Raw genomic sequence first — 16776 nt, forward strand, 5'->3', positions numbered from 1 at the left:
TGGGGTGCAGGGCCCAAGCGCTTGGGCCATCCTCTACTGCACTCCCGGGCCATAGCAGAGAGCTGGCCTGGAAGGAGGGGCGACTGGGACTAGAACCCGGTGTGCCGGTGCCGCTGGGTGGAGGATTAGCCTATTGAGCCGTGGCGCTGGCCCTGTTTGTTTATTTTTAAAGATTTATTTGTTAGGCAGAGTGAGAGAGAAAGAGATAGACACACACGCGCTCATGCGCGTACACACACACACACACACACACACATCTTCCATCTGCTGGTTCATTACCCAGCACACACAACATCTTCCATCTGCTGATTCATTACCCAAATGGTTGTAAGGGCCGGGTCTGGGACATGCCGAACCCAGGAGCCTGGAACTTCATCCAGATCTCCCGTGTGTGTGGCAGAGGCCCAAACTGGCTATCTTCTGCTGCTTTCTCAGGCACATTAGTGGGGAACTGGATCAGAAATGGAGCGGCTGGGACTCAAACCAGCTCTCATATAATATGCTGGCGTCACACATGGTGGCTTAACCTGCTGTACTACGATGCTGTTCCCTATAGTATAAATTTTTTATCCTAATGTTTGCATTTATGTTATTATTTGACTCCATATAAATTTGACTTGGCAGCTTTGTTTCTTGACTTAGATGGAAGTTTATGATTCTTTATACAAGATCATTTCAATAAGTTCGTAGAAAAATTAGATTAAAAGAAAAATTTATTGGGCTAGTGTTGTGGCAGAGTAGCTTAAGCCTCCTCTGCAATGCTGGTACTGCGTACAAACAATGTTCCAAACCCTGGCTGCTCCACTTCCAATCTAGCTTCATGCTGATACACAGGGTAAGGCAGCAAATAGTCCAAGTACTTGGGCCTGCCACCCACAAAGGAAAACCTGATGAAGCTCCTGGCTCCTGGCTTTGACCTGGCCCAGCCCCAGCCATTGTGGTCATTTGGAGAGTGAACCAACAAATGAAAGATATGTCTTCCCCCATCCCCCCATCTCTGTGTAACTCTGCCCTTCAAATAAATAATCCTTTTTTTTTTTTTTTAATAAGTGTATTGGATGCACCCTGTGTGGCACAGCAGTTAAGTTACCAGTTGGGATGTTCACATCCCAAGTTGGAATGCCTGGTTGAAGTCCTGGCTACTCTGCTTCTGATCCAGCTTTCTGCTAATGCACACCCTGGGAGTCATCAGGTGATGGCTTGAATGCTTTGGTCCCTGCCACCCATGTGGGAGACCCAGATGAAGCTCCTGGCTCCTGGCTTAGGCTTGACCTATCCCTGGCCATTATGGCCATCTGGGAAATTAACCAGCAGATGGAAGGGCTCTCTTTTCTGTTTCTCTCTCCCTCCCCTTTTCTGTAACTCTTTTGAATTAATAAATAAATCTTCTTAAAAAATGGCATAAAGGCAATAAAAGGCAAGAGTGAAACAGCATTATTGTGACCAACTTTATTAAGGTATCTATAGTGCATTCCAGTCAGCTGTTTGGGCAGGTTGTCTTTTTTTTTTTTTTTTTTTTTGACAGGCAGAGTGGACAGTGAGAGAAACAGAGAAAGGTCTTCCTTTGCCGTTGGTTCACCCTCCAATGGCCGCCGCACTGCAGCCGGCGCATCGTGCTAATCAAAGCCAGGAGCCAGGTGCTTCCTCCTGGTCTCCCATGGGGTACAGGGCCCAAGCACTTGGACCATCTTCCACTGCACTCCCTGGCCACCGCAGAGAGCTGGCCTGGAAGAGGGGCAACCGGGACAGAATCCGGCGCCCCGACCAGGACTAGAACCCGGTGTGCCGGCACCACAAGGCGGAGGATTAGCCTAGTGAGCTGCGGCGCCAGCTTTTTTTTTTTTTAAGTTTCCCTAGAATTTCTCATATGTAATTTGGAATAATTACATATGATGCATGCACAAAAGGAACATGTTTCTTATAAGGGATGATGGTTAAAATACCATCATTACTCTTACTTGAAAATAATCTTACTTTGATATCTTTTTTTTTAACAGATGTAAATATTTTGTTTTATTGCCCTTTAATTAATCTAGTAATCCTGAATTGGAAACCCAAGTTTAAGTCTAGACCAACCACTAATTAAAGAAGGCTGGGCTAGATGATCTCTAAAGAATTCTATAAGTTGGAATTCTGTTTATTTAAACATATTCTATCCAAGTGGATTGATTTGCTTGGAATTTGGATAAATTCTTAGCTTTTTTCCCATGTAGAAATAAAACAGTTTGCTAAAATAAAACTTGTTTGAGAACCTCTACCTTCAGACTGTAAAGCAGTTTTCAACTCAGATATTAACCTCAAAAAGCAGTTTGATCATGGCTAATGATCTTGTAGTATTTTGGAAAACTTTTTTAAAAAGAATAGTAATTGGGTTTTTGATGGCATCTATGGCATTTGGGATATTTTATTTTTGGCATCAAATACTTTTCCTGGTAATGGTATTTTTAAAATATTCTTTTAAAATGTTAAGTGTATTAAACATTTAATTTTTTTAAAGTTTATTTATTTGAGAGAGAGAGCAACAGAGTGAGAGAAAAAGACATATATATAAAGAGATCTTCCATTTACTGGTTCGCTCTCTAGATGCAATAGCAAGGGATGGGCCAGGCTGAAGCCAGGAGCCAGGAACTCTATCTGGATCTACCGTGTTTGTGGCAGGGACTCATGTACTTGAACTGTCATCTGCTCTCACGATGTACATTAATAGAAAGCTGGATTGCAAAGTAGGGCAAGACTCGAACCTGGGCACTATGATTTAAGCTGTAGATGTCCCAAACTGTAGCTTAATTTGCTGAACACCTGCTCTGCACATCTCATTTTGAAATAATTTTAGGCTTATGGAAAAGTTGTAATAGAATTATCAGTCACTGTTGCCAGTTGTCCCTAATGTTAATTAATGTCATATAACTATAGTTCAATCACCAAAATCAAGAAATTAACATCAGTTCAATACTGTTAACCAAATACAGACTTTATTTCATCATCAGATTTTCCACCAATGTTCTTTTCTCTTCTAGGGTCCAATATAGGATCTCCTGTTGCATTTGTCATCTGTCCCTACTCAGTCTGTGACTGCTCTTTCTCATTTCTTGTTTGTCACCTTAGGTCTTAGTTCAGGCTGCTATAACAAGCTGCCATAGATTGGGTGTCTTCAGCAGCAGGCATTTATTTCTCACAGTTGTGGCGGCTGGAAGTTGGAGATAAGGGTGCTACCATGGTAGGTTCTGGTGAGGGGTGCGGATAGCCAACTTCTTAAATCCCTGGAGACAGTTCTTTGGCCTCTTCTTAGAAGGGTGCTGATCTCATCTGGGATGACTTTGCCTTTATGACGTAATTACTTCCCCAAGACTATTCGCACATGCCATCACATTGTGGATTAGATTTCAACAGACATATTTGTTGAGAGGGAACAGACATTCAGCTCATACCACAGTGCTCCTTTTGAAGAAAACTTAGTTGTTAGTTATTTCATGGATTGCCCTTAATTTGGACTTTACTGATATTTTCTCGTTAGATTGATGTTTTGCATCTTTAGGCAAAATACCACAAAACTAATGTGCCCTTTGTAGTATATCATATAAGGGGAGGGCACACAATGTCAGTGTCTTACTATGGGTAACATTAAACTTAATTGCTTGGTTAAGGTGGCGTCTGCCAGGTTTCTCCACAGTAGAGTTGCTGGCTTTTTTTTCTATTGTAATTATTCCAAATCTTAGGGAGATACTTTAAGATTATGTAGATGCTTTTTTCTTCTCAGACTTTCACTTACAAACCTTAGCATCTTAAAGTATTTTGATATTAGAAATTTGGTCACAGTAATGCTATATATTACTCTTATCTATGTTGGCTCATTTGAAGCAGTATTTTTTGTAACAGGAATTTTTATATCTTGAAACTCATTGAGTTATTTTCCCTAATTGTGCATAAAGTATAATTTTCTAAATTTAGAAAAATTGTGCATAAAGTATAATTTTCTAATTTTAGTACATCCTTTAAGAGCTGTGCTCACTCTTACATTGCACTGTAAGGAGTATGAACTCATACAACTTTATTGAAAGTAATTTGTAACTCAAATCAAGGATTAAAAATGCTTATGTCATTGGACCTCACATTCCTCCTTGTAAGATTCTGTCCAGATTTAATTGAGTCTGTTCATTGAGTTTGAATGTCAACAATTTACATATTGGAATTTCACTTAAACATTATTTGTAAGAAAAACTTGGGAGCTGTGTATTAAAAATAAGGAAATAGAGCCGGCGCCGTGGCTCAATAGGCTAATCCTCCACCTTGCGGCGCCGGCACACCGGGTTCTAGTCCCGGTTGGGGCGCCGGATTCTGTCCCGGTTGCCCCTCTTCCAGGCCAGCTCTCTGCTATGGCCAGGGAGTGCAGTGGAGGATGGCCCAGGTGCTTGGGCCCTGCACCCCATGGGAGACCAGGAAAAGCACCTGGCTCCTGGCTCCTGCCAGGATCAGCGCGGTGCGCCGGCTGCAGCGGCGGCCATTGGAGGGTGAACCAGCGGCAAAGGAAGACCTTTCTCTCTCTGTCTCTCTCTCTCACTGTCCACTCTGCCTGTCAAAAAAAAAAAAAAAAAAAAAAAAAAAAAAGGAAATAAATTATTGAACTCATTTAAAGTTGCAACCACTAAAGTCTTCAAAGATTAATTAATGATATGGGTAAATGCTTATAATATGCTAAATAAAATACCAGAATACAAAGTTTTATGCAGCACTGTCTCAGTTTTCTTTAAAGTGTGAACTTAAATAGGATGTTGAAAAGATTTTTAAAAATTATTCTACACTGGGTTCAGTGTTGTGGCGTAGCAGGTTAAGCAACTGCCTACAAAGCTTGCATCCCATAACAGTAGCAATTCGAATCCCAGTAGCCCCACTTCTGTTCCAGCTCCCTGTAAAGTTGCAGAAGATGGCCCAAGATGAGAGACCCAGATGCAGCTCCTGGTTCCTGGCTTCAGCCTGTCCTAGCCCCAGCCATTGCATCCGTTTGGGGAATGAATCAGCAGATAGAAGTTATCTATCTGTCTGTCTGTCTCTCTCTCCTCTCTCTCTGTCTCATCCTTTCCCACTGTAACTCTGCCTTTCAAATAAATGAAATAAATCTTTAGAAAAAATTACACTATACTAACTTTTTCTAGATATTGAAACTAAAAGTAATTTTTGTACTTTCTTCAAATATCCACGTTTTCTAAAATGAGATTTAGATTTGTAAGGTGGAAAGTGTATATAATCTAAAAGAATAATAATAATAATTGATATTTCTCCATTTCTCTCATTTGCCTGTGTACAAAATTGAGCTATATATTTAGATATGCATTGTTTAGCTATTGGGTCTTCTTTCATTACATTCTTTCTAGAAATTTATGTCAAATGTTTACATATTAAATATTTAAATATTTAAAAATTATTTTACAGCTTGTATACTTTTGATATGCGTGTACTGGACACCCCTGTGATGGTCCATATGGACCATGTCTCTGCAGTGCTTGATGTGGATTACTCCCCCACTGGGAAAGAGTTTGTGTCTGCTAGTTTTGATAAATCTATTAGAATCTTTCCTGTGGACAAAAGTCGGAGCAGGTATGTGACTACCAAAAAGCCATTTAGTTTTGTTCAGTTCTTCTTTCTCCTGATCATCCTTTATCCTTCCTGGGAGGGTGACTGGCTATGTGTATGTAATGGGGCACACACCCAAGTATCATGACTTGGAGTATCAACTTCTCCTTTCTCATCAGTGAGCAAAGCATGAGTCTACCAAGAGATTTCTTTGCACAAGGTATTATCTTATTTGTTGGTGCTAAATCTGTCTACCTCACAGCAAGTCATTTTTAATTTAGAATTATTTTTTAATGCTTTTTAGTAAAGTTTCTAAAAACTTTAGTTTGATGATGGATAGGTTTCATCCTAAACAATTCAAGAGCAATTAATAAAAATAATACTTTACATTTACTTGTAACTTATGCACCAATACAAAAAGAAAAAAGTTTAAGTTGTCAGGACATTATTGCCTTATTCTACCTTCATGTAGGTACTTGGATTGTGCCTAGACTGAGTAATAGTGAAAGATTAAATATGCAACTGTCCCATAATTCATTTGTATATCTCATTCTATGAGCACATAGCCTCTACACATATTATGGATTAGTAAATATGTATTTATACATTTGTATTATACTTTTGTTTTAAAGTAGTTTATATAGAATACCATAACATTTTTCAAAAAAAAAAAAAAAAAAGAATACCATAACATTTTAAGGCATTTTCAAGGGTAATTTTTTTTTAAAAGATTTATTTATTTATTTGAAAGTCAGAGTTACACAGAGACAGGAGAGGCAGAGACAGAGAGGTTTTCTTTTTTTTTTTTTTTTTTACAGGCAGAGTGGACAGTGCAGTGAGAGAGAGAGACAGAGAGAAAGGTCTTCCTTTGCCGTTGGTTCACCCTCCAATGGCCACCGCGGCTGGCACACCGCGCTGTTCGAAGCCAGGAGCCAGGTGCTTCTCCTGGTCTCCCATGGGGTGCAGGGCCCAAGCACTTGGGCCATCCTCCACTGCACTCCCAGGCCACAGCAGAGAGCTGGCCTGAAAGGGGGGCAACCGGGACAGAATCCGGTGCCCCGACCGGGACTAGAACCCGGTGTGCCGGCGCCGCTAGGTGGAGGATTAGCCTAGTGAGCCGTGGTGCCGGCTGAGAGGTTTTCCATCCTCTGGTTCACTCCCAATTGGCTTCAATGGCCAGAGCTATGGCTATCAAAAGGCAGAAGCCAGGAGCTTCTTCCCAGTCTTCCATACAGGCAGGGGCCCAAAGACTTGGGCCATCTTCTAGTGCCTCCCAGGCCACAGCAGAGAGCTGGATTGGAAGTGGAGCAGCTGAGACTGGAACTGGCGCCCATATAGGATGCCAGCACTGCAGCAGGCGGCTTAACCTGCTACGCCACAACGCTGGCCCCTCAAGGGTAATTTTGAACTTAATTTTTTTGCCTTAGACTGATGTAAAACTTCTATGTAACATATGACCCCCTGTGTAGTTTGCTATGGTTTGCAGAGTACTTTTGTACACATTCAACATTTGTTTCTTCAAAATGTCTTGGATGTTGTCTTGAAAGCATGTATAAAGCAAATCCAAATAAATTGAAAGAAATTTTCCCATAAAAATTATATAATTAAGGAATTATAGTGGTATTATACTTGAAGAAATGATGACTTCCATTTTAATGTAATAACTATTAGAATAAAAATAAAGTGATCCAAGTACATACATATGCATGCATACATATATATGCATTTGTGTGTATTTGTTTACACTCATACTTGGTTGGGTGGCCCGGTCTTGCTTAATGGAATTATAGGAAAGTAAAGGAAAGATGCCCTTGGTGAAAGCTAACAAGAAATGATTGGAGATAGTCAAAAAGGAAAAGAGGGAAAAAACGAATCAGATGAGGGAAAGAGAAGGAGAGAGAACCTGTGTAATGAAAGTGGGAGGTGTTCATCTGTGTTAGAAACAACAGTGTGGAGAAGGGAAAGCAGTTTAGCAGCTACTAAAGATTAATGGTAGCTGAGCATCTTTCTGAGACCTATTATTCATTTAAAAAAATCCAGGGAACATTCCATTTGATGTTACATCTGCAGCAAGATGAAGAAATCTTACCATTTTAGTGCAATGAAGAAAATTTTTATCATTACTCATAATGATAAGCCAGGCTGGCTTCCTTCTGTAGTTCCGAAGATTCTGAACCTTCTGAAGAAAGATGTTTGTTTTCAGAGGCACATCCTGTCCTTTTTCTGACTCACCTTCATTCTCTTCTGGAAGAGTCAGGACTGGGAAGAGATAAGTGAAGTACATAGCATCTAGAATGTAAGGAGTTACTCATTCTCAGGATCCTTCAGTGCTGATGCAGCTGACCTTGAGAATGAGTGCCTCCTTGAAGTTCACATGGCCTCAGACAGTGCCCCTCTCCTGAGAGCCAAACAGCTCATTTGTAATTTTTTTGGTCATAGCAAATCAGTTGTCTAATGGTATCTTCACTGGTCATAGTTGCATTTTTCTCCAGTCTAATTTGAGGGAGCCATATTGAGTCCTAAACCTTGTATCGTCATTGGTTGCCAGCACATAATTGTCATCTTCACCGACTTTTTTTTTTTTTTTTAAGATTTTTTTTTAAATTTATTTGAAAGAGTTACAGAGAGAGGTAGAGACAGAGAGAGATGGCGAGATGGCCACAACAGCCACAGCTGTGCTGATCTGAAGCTAGGAGTCAGGAGTTTCTTCCGGGTTTCCCACGTGGGTTTGGGGGCCCAAGCACTTGGGCCACCTTCTACTGCTTTTCCAGGCCATAGTGGAGAACTGGATCAGAAGAGGAGTGGCTGGGATTAGAACCGGCGCCCATATGGGACACTGGCACTTCAGGCCAGGGCTTTAACCCACTGCGCCACAGCGCCGGCCCCTTCACTGCCTTTGTCATTACTGAGGTGTTTGAGTCTAAAGTGCACTGAAGGATTGATTTGATGACTTTGATCTTCATCCTTTCAACTTCATAGTAGAACTCCTGATGTTGGTTCTCTGTGGCTGTTGCTTCCTTTGCAGTTGCCTTGATACAAATCTCCAAATTGTCATGAAGGGATTTTGGAGTTGTTCAGTCAAAATTCTCACACATCTGGAAGATGTTAAAAATCAAAAGAATTTGCCCTCCATCTTTTCTTGTTACCAGAACTTCTAAAGGTAGTAAGAGATTGCTTTCCTAAAATGATATTTAAGCATAGAAGGAATGGAAAAGAGAATTAAAAAACAGAAAGAGAAATAGGAATGTATAGAAGAAGTACCTGTGATTCTGAGAGCCAACAATGGAGTTCAGGCTGATTATTCCAAAGCCAATGGGGGCAAGTAATAGAGTTCTTACATTTCATTTCCAGGGGATTATCTCCCAATGTGATTTTTTTTTTTTTTTTTTGGTTGTGTGTTTTGAAGATTGACTTATTTATTTGAAAGAGTTAGAGAGACAGAAACCTTCCATTGGCTGATTTATTCCCCAGATGGCAGCAGTGGCCTGGCTGAAGTCAGGAGCTAGGAGCTTTTTCCAGGTCTCCCATGTGGTTAGCAGGGGGCAAGCATTTTGGCCATCTTCTGCTGCTTTTCCTAGGCCATTAGCTGGGAGCTGGATGGGAAGAGGAGCAGCTGGGACTTGAACCAGTTCTCATATGGGATGCCAGTGTTGGAGATAGCAGCTTTACCCACAGTGCCAGAGCACTGTCCCCGGGTTTGAAGGTTTTGTAATCACAATAGTCTTTTTTTTATTATTATTATTTTTTTAATTTATTTGACAGGTGGAGTTACAGACAGTGAGAGAGACAGAGAGAAAGGTCTTCCTTCCGTTGGTGCACTCTCCAAATGGCTGCAACAGCGGGAGCTACGCCAATCCAAAGCCAGGAGGCAGGAGTCTCCTCCTGGTCTCCCATGTGGGTGCAGGGGCCCAAGAACTTGGGCCATCCTCTACTGCTATCCCAGGCCACAGCAGAGAGCTGGACTGGAAGAGGAGCAACCGGGACAGATTCTGGCGCCCACAATAGTCATACTGTATGTTACTCATGGGTCCGGCACTGTGGCATAGCTAGCAATAAAGCTGCCACCTGCAGTGCCAGCATCATCCATTTGGGCACCAGTTTGAGCCTCAGCTCCTCCACTTCCAATCCAGCTCCCTGCTAATGTGCCTGGAAAAGCAATGGAAGATGACCCAAGTCCTTGGGCGTCTGCATCCACAAGGGAGACCCAGAGGAAGCTCCTGGCTTTGGATCAGCTCAGTTCTGAGCATTGTGGCCATTTGGGGAGTGAACCAGTAGATAGAAGATCTCTCTCTGCCTCTGCCTCTCTGTAACTGTACCTTTCAAATAAATAAATAAATCTTAAAAATGTATGTTACTCATGGGGTGATTAGATGTAAATGGGATTCCCTCTTTCTTTTGCCATAATCTACTTGAAAGCTAGTTTTAGTTCATCTCTGGTCTGCTTGGTTTCCTATCATTGCAGACATAAAGTAGCTGATGCATAAGCCATGCTTTGAATAGTCTGTTTTTAAAATATTTTCCTCGGGCCAGCGCTGTGGCGTAGTGGGTGAAGCCGCCACCTGCAGTGCCGGCATCCCATATGGGTGCCAGTTCTAGTCCCAGATGCTCCACTTCCAGTCCAGCTTTCTGCTATGGCCTGGGAAGGCACTAGAAGATGGCCCAAGTCCTTGGGCCCCTGCACCTGCATGGGAGATGAGGAAGAAACTCCTGGCTCCTGGCTTTGGATCAACATAGCTCTGGCTGTTGTGGCCAATTGAGAGTGAACCAGCAGATGGAAGACCTCTCTCTCTCTCTGCCTCTCCTTCTAACTGTGTGTAACTCTGACTTTCAAATAATTAAATAAATCTTTTTAAAAAATTTTCCGGCCAGCGCCACGGCTTAATAGGCTAATTGCGGCGCCAGCACACCGGGTTCTAGTCCCGGTCTGGGTACCGGATTCTGTCCCGGTTGCCCCCCTTCCAGTCCAGTCTGTCAAAAAATAAAAAAAAAAAAAAAAGAAAGAAAGAAAGAAAGAAAAAAATTTTCCAATGAAAGACCTTAAAATTAGTGTGAATTTTTATAGTAAACTTAGCAAATATTTAAAAACAATAGAATCAGTGTTTGGAAGTTGGCATTTATTGAGCTTTGATTCAATATTTGCTAAGCAAATAGGTAAATTGCTAACATTCACAGAGAAAAATTAGTTTATTTTGAATATGTATATAAAGAACTTAAGTTTTAAAATGTATTTATCAAGGCCAGTGTTGTGGCACAGCAGGTTAAGCATGCAATGCTGACATCCCATATGGGCATGTGTTTGTGTCCTGGCTGCTCCATTTCCTCCAGCTCCCTGCTAATGCACCTGGGAAAGCAGCAGAAGATGGCCCAAGTGTTTGGGCTCCTGCCATTCATGTGGGAGACCTGGAAGGAGTTCAAGGCTCCTAGCTTCAGCCTGGCCCAATCTCTGTCTTTGCAGCTATTTAGGGAGTGAACCAGCGGGTGGAATATCTTTCTCCGTCTCTCCCTTTCTCTCTATAAATAAATAAATCTTTAAATAGAAATGTATTTATCTCCTGATAGTATAATTTTTAGTGAGCTTTATAAAGTAAGCATATGTGCAAACATAACCGTATCTAGAAGCTAAGAACTCTCTTTACCATTAATTAATAGTTCACAATTAAGGAGAATCCAAAATTGGTTGTGACCAATCATTGGATTTTATTGGTCTGTTATTTGAACAGGTTACTTAAAAAAAAAAAAAAAAAGATTTATTTATTTTATTTGAAAGTCAGTGTTAGAGAGAGGAGAGAGAGAGGTCTTCCATCCATTGATTCAATTTCCAATTGGCCACAACAGCCAAGGTGTGCCTATCCGAAGCCAGGAGCCAGGCGCTTCTTCCGGGTCTCCTATGCGGGTGCAGGGGCCCAAGGACTTGGGCCATCTTCTACTGCTTTCCCAGGCCATAGCAGAGAGCTGGATTGAAAGTGGGACAGCCGGGTCTCGAACCAGTGCCCATATGGGCCAGGGAGTCAACCCGCACCACAGTGCCACCCCCTGAACAGGTTTTTTTTAATGGTTGCTGAAGCCTGATTGAATTTCCTTACATTTAAACTCATTGTTTTGGAAAGAGGGACCTATTCAGTTGGTAGAGATGATAAGAAATGAGTCTTAGAAAAGCAGAGCCTTGACAGGGAGAAGAAAACAGTCTGTCTCATCTAGTTTTCCCTTTCATAGATTCGTCTTTCTAACCCTTTTAAAAATAAATTTCTTAAGGTTTAAGTGCCAACAAAATATCCATCAGAACTGGTGTAAAAGACTAGTTTTGTGAATGTACTTTAGAGTTTTTTTTAATAGTTGTGAATTACATTTGTTTTGATCATCCCATATGGGTTTTCTTTTACTATGTATAATTTGTTAAGCCTGTTGCTTTTCTGTCATGTAGTCTGATATGGATAATTTGCTTCTCCAGAAATCTCATCGCATTTTTTCTGACCTTGTCTCTTACTTTTTAATGATCTTCTTAACACTTCTGAATATAGTATCTGCTGTGACTTCACTTAGCATGGTTCACAGCCTTTCTAAATAGGTATAATATTTGACATCTCCATTTATTAAATGACTCTTACCTCAACGTACCAGACACTTTGTAACCCTCTCTTTCTTTTCACACATGTAAATCATCAATTCTCACTTCAATTAATTAAACTTTTTAAATAATATGAGCAAAGCAAAAGCCAGGCATTAGGTTCAATATATAAAAATGTGCTCTTTGAATGCCATTGTATCCAGTTTAATTTATTTTCCAATCAAATGAAAAAAATACAAAAAATAAAGTGATTCGAAGACTTTTTTAAGAGTAAGCTGTTTCTTACTGTACAGTTACTCCAGCTTTAGCATTTTTACTTAGAGTTTATACTCAGTGATTTGTGAACTTTTCTGTACATCTGGTTTTGCTTAGTGTATCTGTATTCTTTTATTGAATTACAAATTCTCTGAGAGCAGATTTTTTTATTTTGCTTTTTTGTGTTTTTGGTTACCCAAAACTTGGTATAGAACCCAGTTCGTTGGGGTCAATGGAAATACATTGGAATGAATTTGTATTTCCCTTTTTTTTTTTTTTTTTTTTTGACAGGCAGAGTGGACAGTGAGAGAGAGAGACAGAGAGAAAGGTCTTCCTTTGCTGTTGGTTCACCCTCCAATGGCCGCCGCGGCTGGCGCGCTGCGGCCGGCGCACCGCGCTGATCCGATGGCAGGAGCCAGGTACTTCTCCTGGTCTCCCATGGGGTGCAGGGCCCAAGCACTTGGGCCATCCTCCACTGCACTCCCTGGCCACAGCAGAGAGCTGGCCTGGAAGAGGGGCAACCGGGACAGAATCCGGCACCCCGACCGGGACTAGAACCCGGTATGCCGGCGCCGCTAGGCGGAGGATTAGCCTAGTGAGCCGCGGCGCCGGCCTGTATTTCCCTTTTATATTGCCTTCAGACCTGAAAATGATATCCTGGTACTTGATAAGCAACTGTTCAAGAAAGGCTATAACAAAATCCTAAGTTTTTTTAACTTAATTCTTTTTCTATAGAGAAGTCTATCACACAAAGAGAATGCAGCATGTTATCTGTGTAAAATGGACTTCTGACAGCAAGTATATCATGTGTGGATCTGATGAAATGAACATTCGTCTGTGGAAAGCTAATGCTTCTGAAAAGTTGGGTGTGGTAAGAGACTCATTTCATTTTATTTATTTAAAAATTTATTTTATTTATTTGAAAGAGTTACAGAGAGAAATAGAGACAGAGAGAGAAGTCCTCTATCTGCTGGTTCACTCCCCAGATGGCTGCAATGGCCGGAGCTGCACCGATCTAAAACCAGGAGCCAGGAGCCTCTTCTGGGCCTCCCACATGGGTGCAGGGGCCCAAGGAGTTGGGCCATCTTCTACTGCTTTCCCAGGCCATAGCAGAGAGCTGGATCAGAAGAGGAGCAGCCAGGAGTAGAACCAGCACCCATATGGGATGCCAGCACTTCAGGCCAGGGCTTTAACTCACTGTGCTACAGCACTGGCCCCAAGAGACTCATTTCATTTCATTGTCATGAGGCTACCTTCTGATTTTATTGGCTATTATTGTATTGTAAAGATAATTTATTAGAAGTACTTTAGTTATTTTGGTCAAATTGGCATAACTGATAAAAAAAAACAAGGAGGTAAGTTACCAACACAACAAGATTATACTGATTTTTTTAAAGTTAAGGGCTCCTTCAGAATGCCTTTGTTAGTTCAGCTGTTTGAAATTTGAGCTTCTTGATTCTTCGTGTTTTCCTTGAGGAGTAGGGACTTGCAACATAGAATTTAGGGGCACACCTCTCTCTTCTGTAGGAGGAATAGTAATTGATCAGATCAAAAGCTGCAAATCCCTGTGAGGTCTTTATTATCCAAGACATGGTGATACACTTAAATAAAAAGGAAATACAAAACGTTTTTAAGACACTTAATGAAAATATAACAGATATTGTTGACTAGTAAGGGGTTTTATTTATTTGAGAGGCAGGGTTACAGAGAGAGAGACAGAGACAGAGAGGTCTTGCATCCACTGTTTCACTCCCCAAATGGCCACAATAGCCGAAGCTGTGCCAATCTGAATCCAGGAGCCAGGAGCTTCTTCTAGGTCTCCCATGTGGGTGCAGGGGCCCACGTACTTGGCCCTTCTTCAACTGCTTTCCCAAGCCATAAGCAGAGAGCTGGCTCAGAAGAGGAACAGTTAGGACATGAACTGGTGCCCAAATGGGATGAAGCTGAGCTTACTGTTCCATAGTACCAGCCGCCCTGATAGTTTTCTAAATGTGCTATCTTCAAAAAGAAATATGCAAGGTATTTATACCAGAAGCAGATATTAAGTTAAAGAAGGAAAGGTTAAATAGTTATTTTTTACTTAGCCCTGATAGAAAAATCAAGAGATAGGCAGTAAGGTTCATTCTAATTTGAATATAATGACTGGTCAGTAATTCTGTTTTGGATCTAATGATTGGTAAGTTAAATCTACATCTAGGTTTTCATTTATTCTAGATGCAGTGAGTCACAGATGGACAGAGAACTTCTGTCCATTTTATTTTACTTATTTTATTTATGCCTAGGTTTTAGTTCGTCATAAAATGTTCCTCTAAATTGTATCAAAGGTTAGTTATGGAATTGAATACCCTTTTTCCTCATTTTTGTTTCAGTAGTTTTCACCCCCAAGCCACACCCCAAAATTGGAGGGACTGCGTGCTTTTCCTTTATTGTTCATGCCTAGGAAGCTCCACCTCTGTGGTCCACTCTTTCAGCAGCTCTGTTTTTCATCTGGTGATGACTCTTCACCGCAGGCTTGTTGCCTACAGGGAAATTTGGTGCTTACAGAGTTGGTATTAATAACATAACCTTGTAAAGGACAGAATTACATTGGCAGTTTTAGTTGCAATTCCAACAACTGAGTTTTTTGGAGGGGAAAGCTGCTTCCTATTCACTGAACTATCAAAATGAATTTTTCAGCTTACATCACGAGAAAAAGCAGCCAATAATTATAACCAGAAGTTAAAGGAGAAATTTCAACATCATCCTAGTATAAAACGTATAGCTCGTCATCGACATCTACCAAAATCTATCTACAGCCAGATTCAGGAGCAACGCATCATGAAAGAAGCTCGTCGACGAAAGTATGTTATCACAGTACCCTTTTCTCACATCCTCTCATCTCATGAAAACAAAACACTACCTTTCAGATGAGTAGTTTATGTACTATTATACATTGGATTTTTTTTTAAGATGTATTTATTTATTTATTTGAAAGGCAGAGTGATAGAGACAGAGATCTTCTGTCCTTTGATTGGCTCCCCAACTGCCAGTAGTGAGGAACTTGATCCGGTCTCCCACATGGATGCAGGGGCCCAATTAGCAGAAAGTTGGGTTGGGAGCAGAGGAGCCAGGACTGGAACCAGCACTCCAATATAAGATGCTAGTATAACCTACTGCACTGCAGTGTTTGCCCTAGATACATTTTTGAAGACGTTTCTGGGCTTTCTTTCTTTTCTTTTCTCAGTAAAGGGAGAACTGATCATCTGAATATGAGAATTTCTATTACCTATTTTTGAGAGTATGTTTAAAGGGCAAATAATGAAAATGAATTATCAAAATAAGAAAACTATCCCATATTTTAAAAATATCATTAATAGGTAATGTTTTCAGAATGATTTGTAATGTAGCTGGAATTAAAAACTACTGTGTATTTTCCCAGTTAAGGAATACAGAGAGTTATATACAGTGCATATTTCTTAAGTAAAAAATATTCTAATGTTCTTTGTCCTGATATTTGAGATCTAATGACAAATTCCTACCACCTCCACAGTTTCCCTTGTGGAGTTTGGGATCTCTTTAAACACACACTTCATGCAAAATACTATGGAAATTCTGAGAGCTTTCTTTTTTTAATTTATATAACTTATTTTGCTGTCTGGGTAGGTAAATGTTGGACTTGAATCACTTTAAATATTTCATTACTGCGGCATGTTTTTAAACTTAATAAAGGACACTGACAGATAATAGGGTAAGAAGCAAATAAATGATGAAAGTTGATTTTTAGTTACTAGTTACTTTGTACGTGTTCTCACTGTAAAAATATTTTTTTCTCAGTAGATGTTTTTCCAATGAAAGAAAACAGGTTTTGATTTTTTTTTTGAAAAAATCTTTACATGATGTCATTTACATAAACTTATATTTTGTTTATTTCTAGGGAAGTGAATCGCCGTAAGCATAGCAAGCCTGGATCAGTGCCAATTGTGTCAGAGAGGAAGAAGCACGTAGTAGCAGTTGTGAAATAATATTTGGTATTCCTGCTAATCCTGACATGAAACTTTTTGTTACTTTTGACTTGAGAACTCTACAAATAAAAGTACTGGTTCTGGTTTAACAGTAAACGTTTCAGGTATATGTGTAGACTCTTAACTGTTGCTCAGTTACCCTGCATAATTACCGTCAAGGTAACCTGATTATGTGTAATATTTCATCCTTAATCTGCTTTAATCTGTCATTGAAGAATTTGCAACATTTGCAACTAACTGATTTTTGCCATTAGAAATTGCAGATGCACTTTTTCTCTAATAGATTATAGACATTATACATTTGAATTTACATTTAAGACTGCACATTTCTTGTGTCATCTCTAATCTTACTTTGGGTAATGATTACATTGATTTTTTTATGATTCC

At 40.4% G+C, this 16776-nt stretch overlaps 1 protein-coding gene across 2 annotated transcripts in view; it reads left to right on the forward strand.

The window, feature by feature from the left end:
* Positions 1-16485, forward strand: part of DCAF13 (DDB1 and CUL4 associated factor 13) — a 45822-nt gene extending 29337 nt beyond the window's left edge. For both annotated transcript variants that reach the window (XM_089336430.1, XM_008255808.5), the window contains exons 8-11: positions 5428-5592; positions 13124-13259; positions 15065-15228; positions 16302-16485. In XM_089336430.1, the coding sequence (XP_089192556.1) occupies positions 5428-5592; positions 13124-13259; positions 15065-15228; positions 16302-16389 (553 nt within the window). In that variant the 3' untranslated portion in view covers positions 16390-16485. The remainder of the gene's footprint in view (positions 1-5427; positions 5593-13123; positions 13260-15064; positions 15229-16301) is intronic.
* Positions 16486-16776: the final 291 nt, after the last annotated feature.

Source organism: Oryctolagus cuniculus, chromosome 6, assembly GCF_051225735.1.
Source record: "Oryctolagus cuniculus isolate XC-2025 breed Fujian yellow rabbit chromosome 6, ASM5122573v1, whole genome shotgun sequence".
NCBI lineage: Eukaryota > Metazoa > Chordata > Mammalia > Lagomorpha > Leporidae > Oryctolagus > Oryctolagus cuniculus.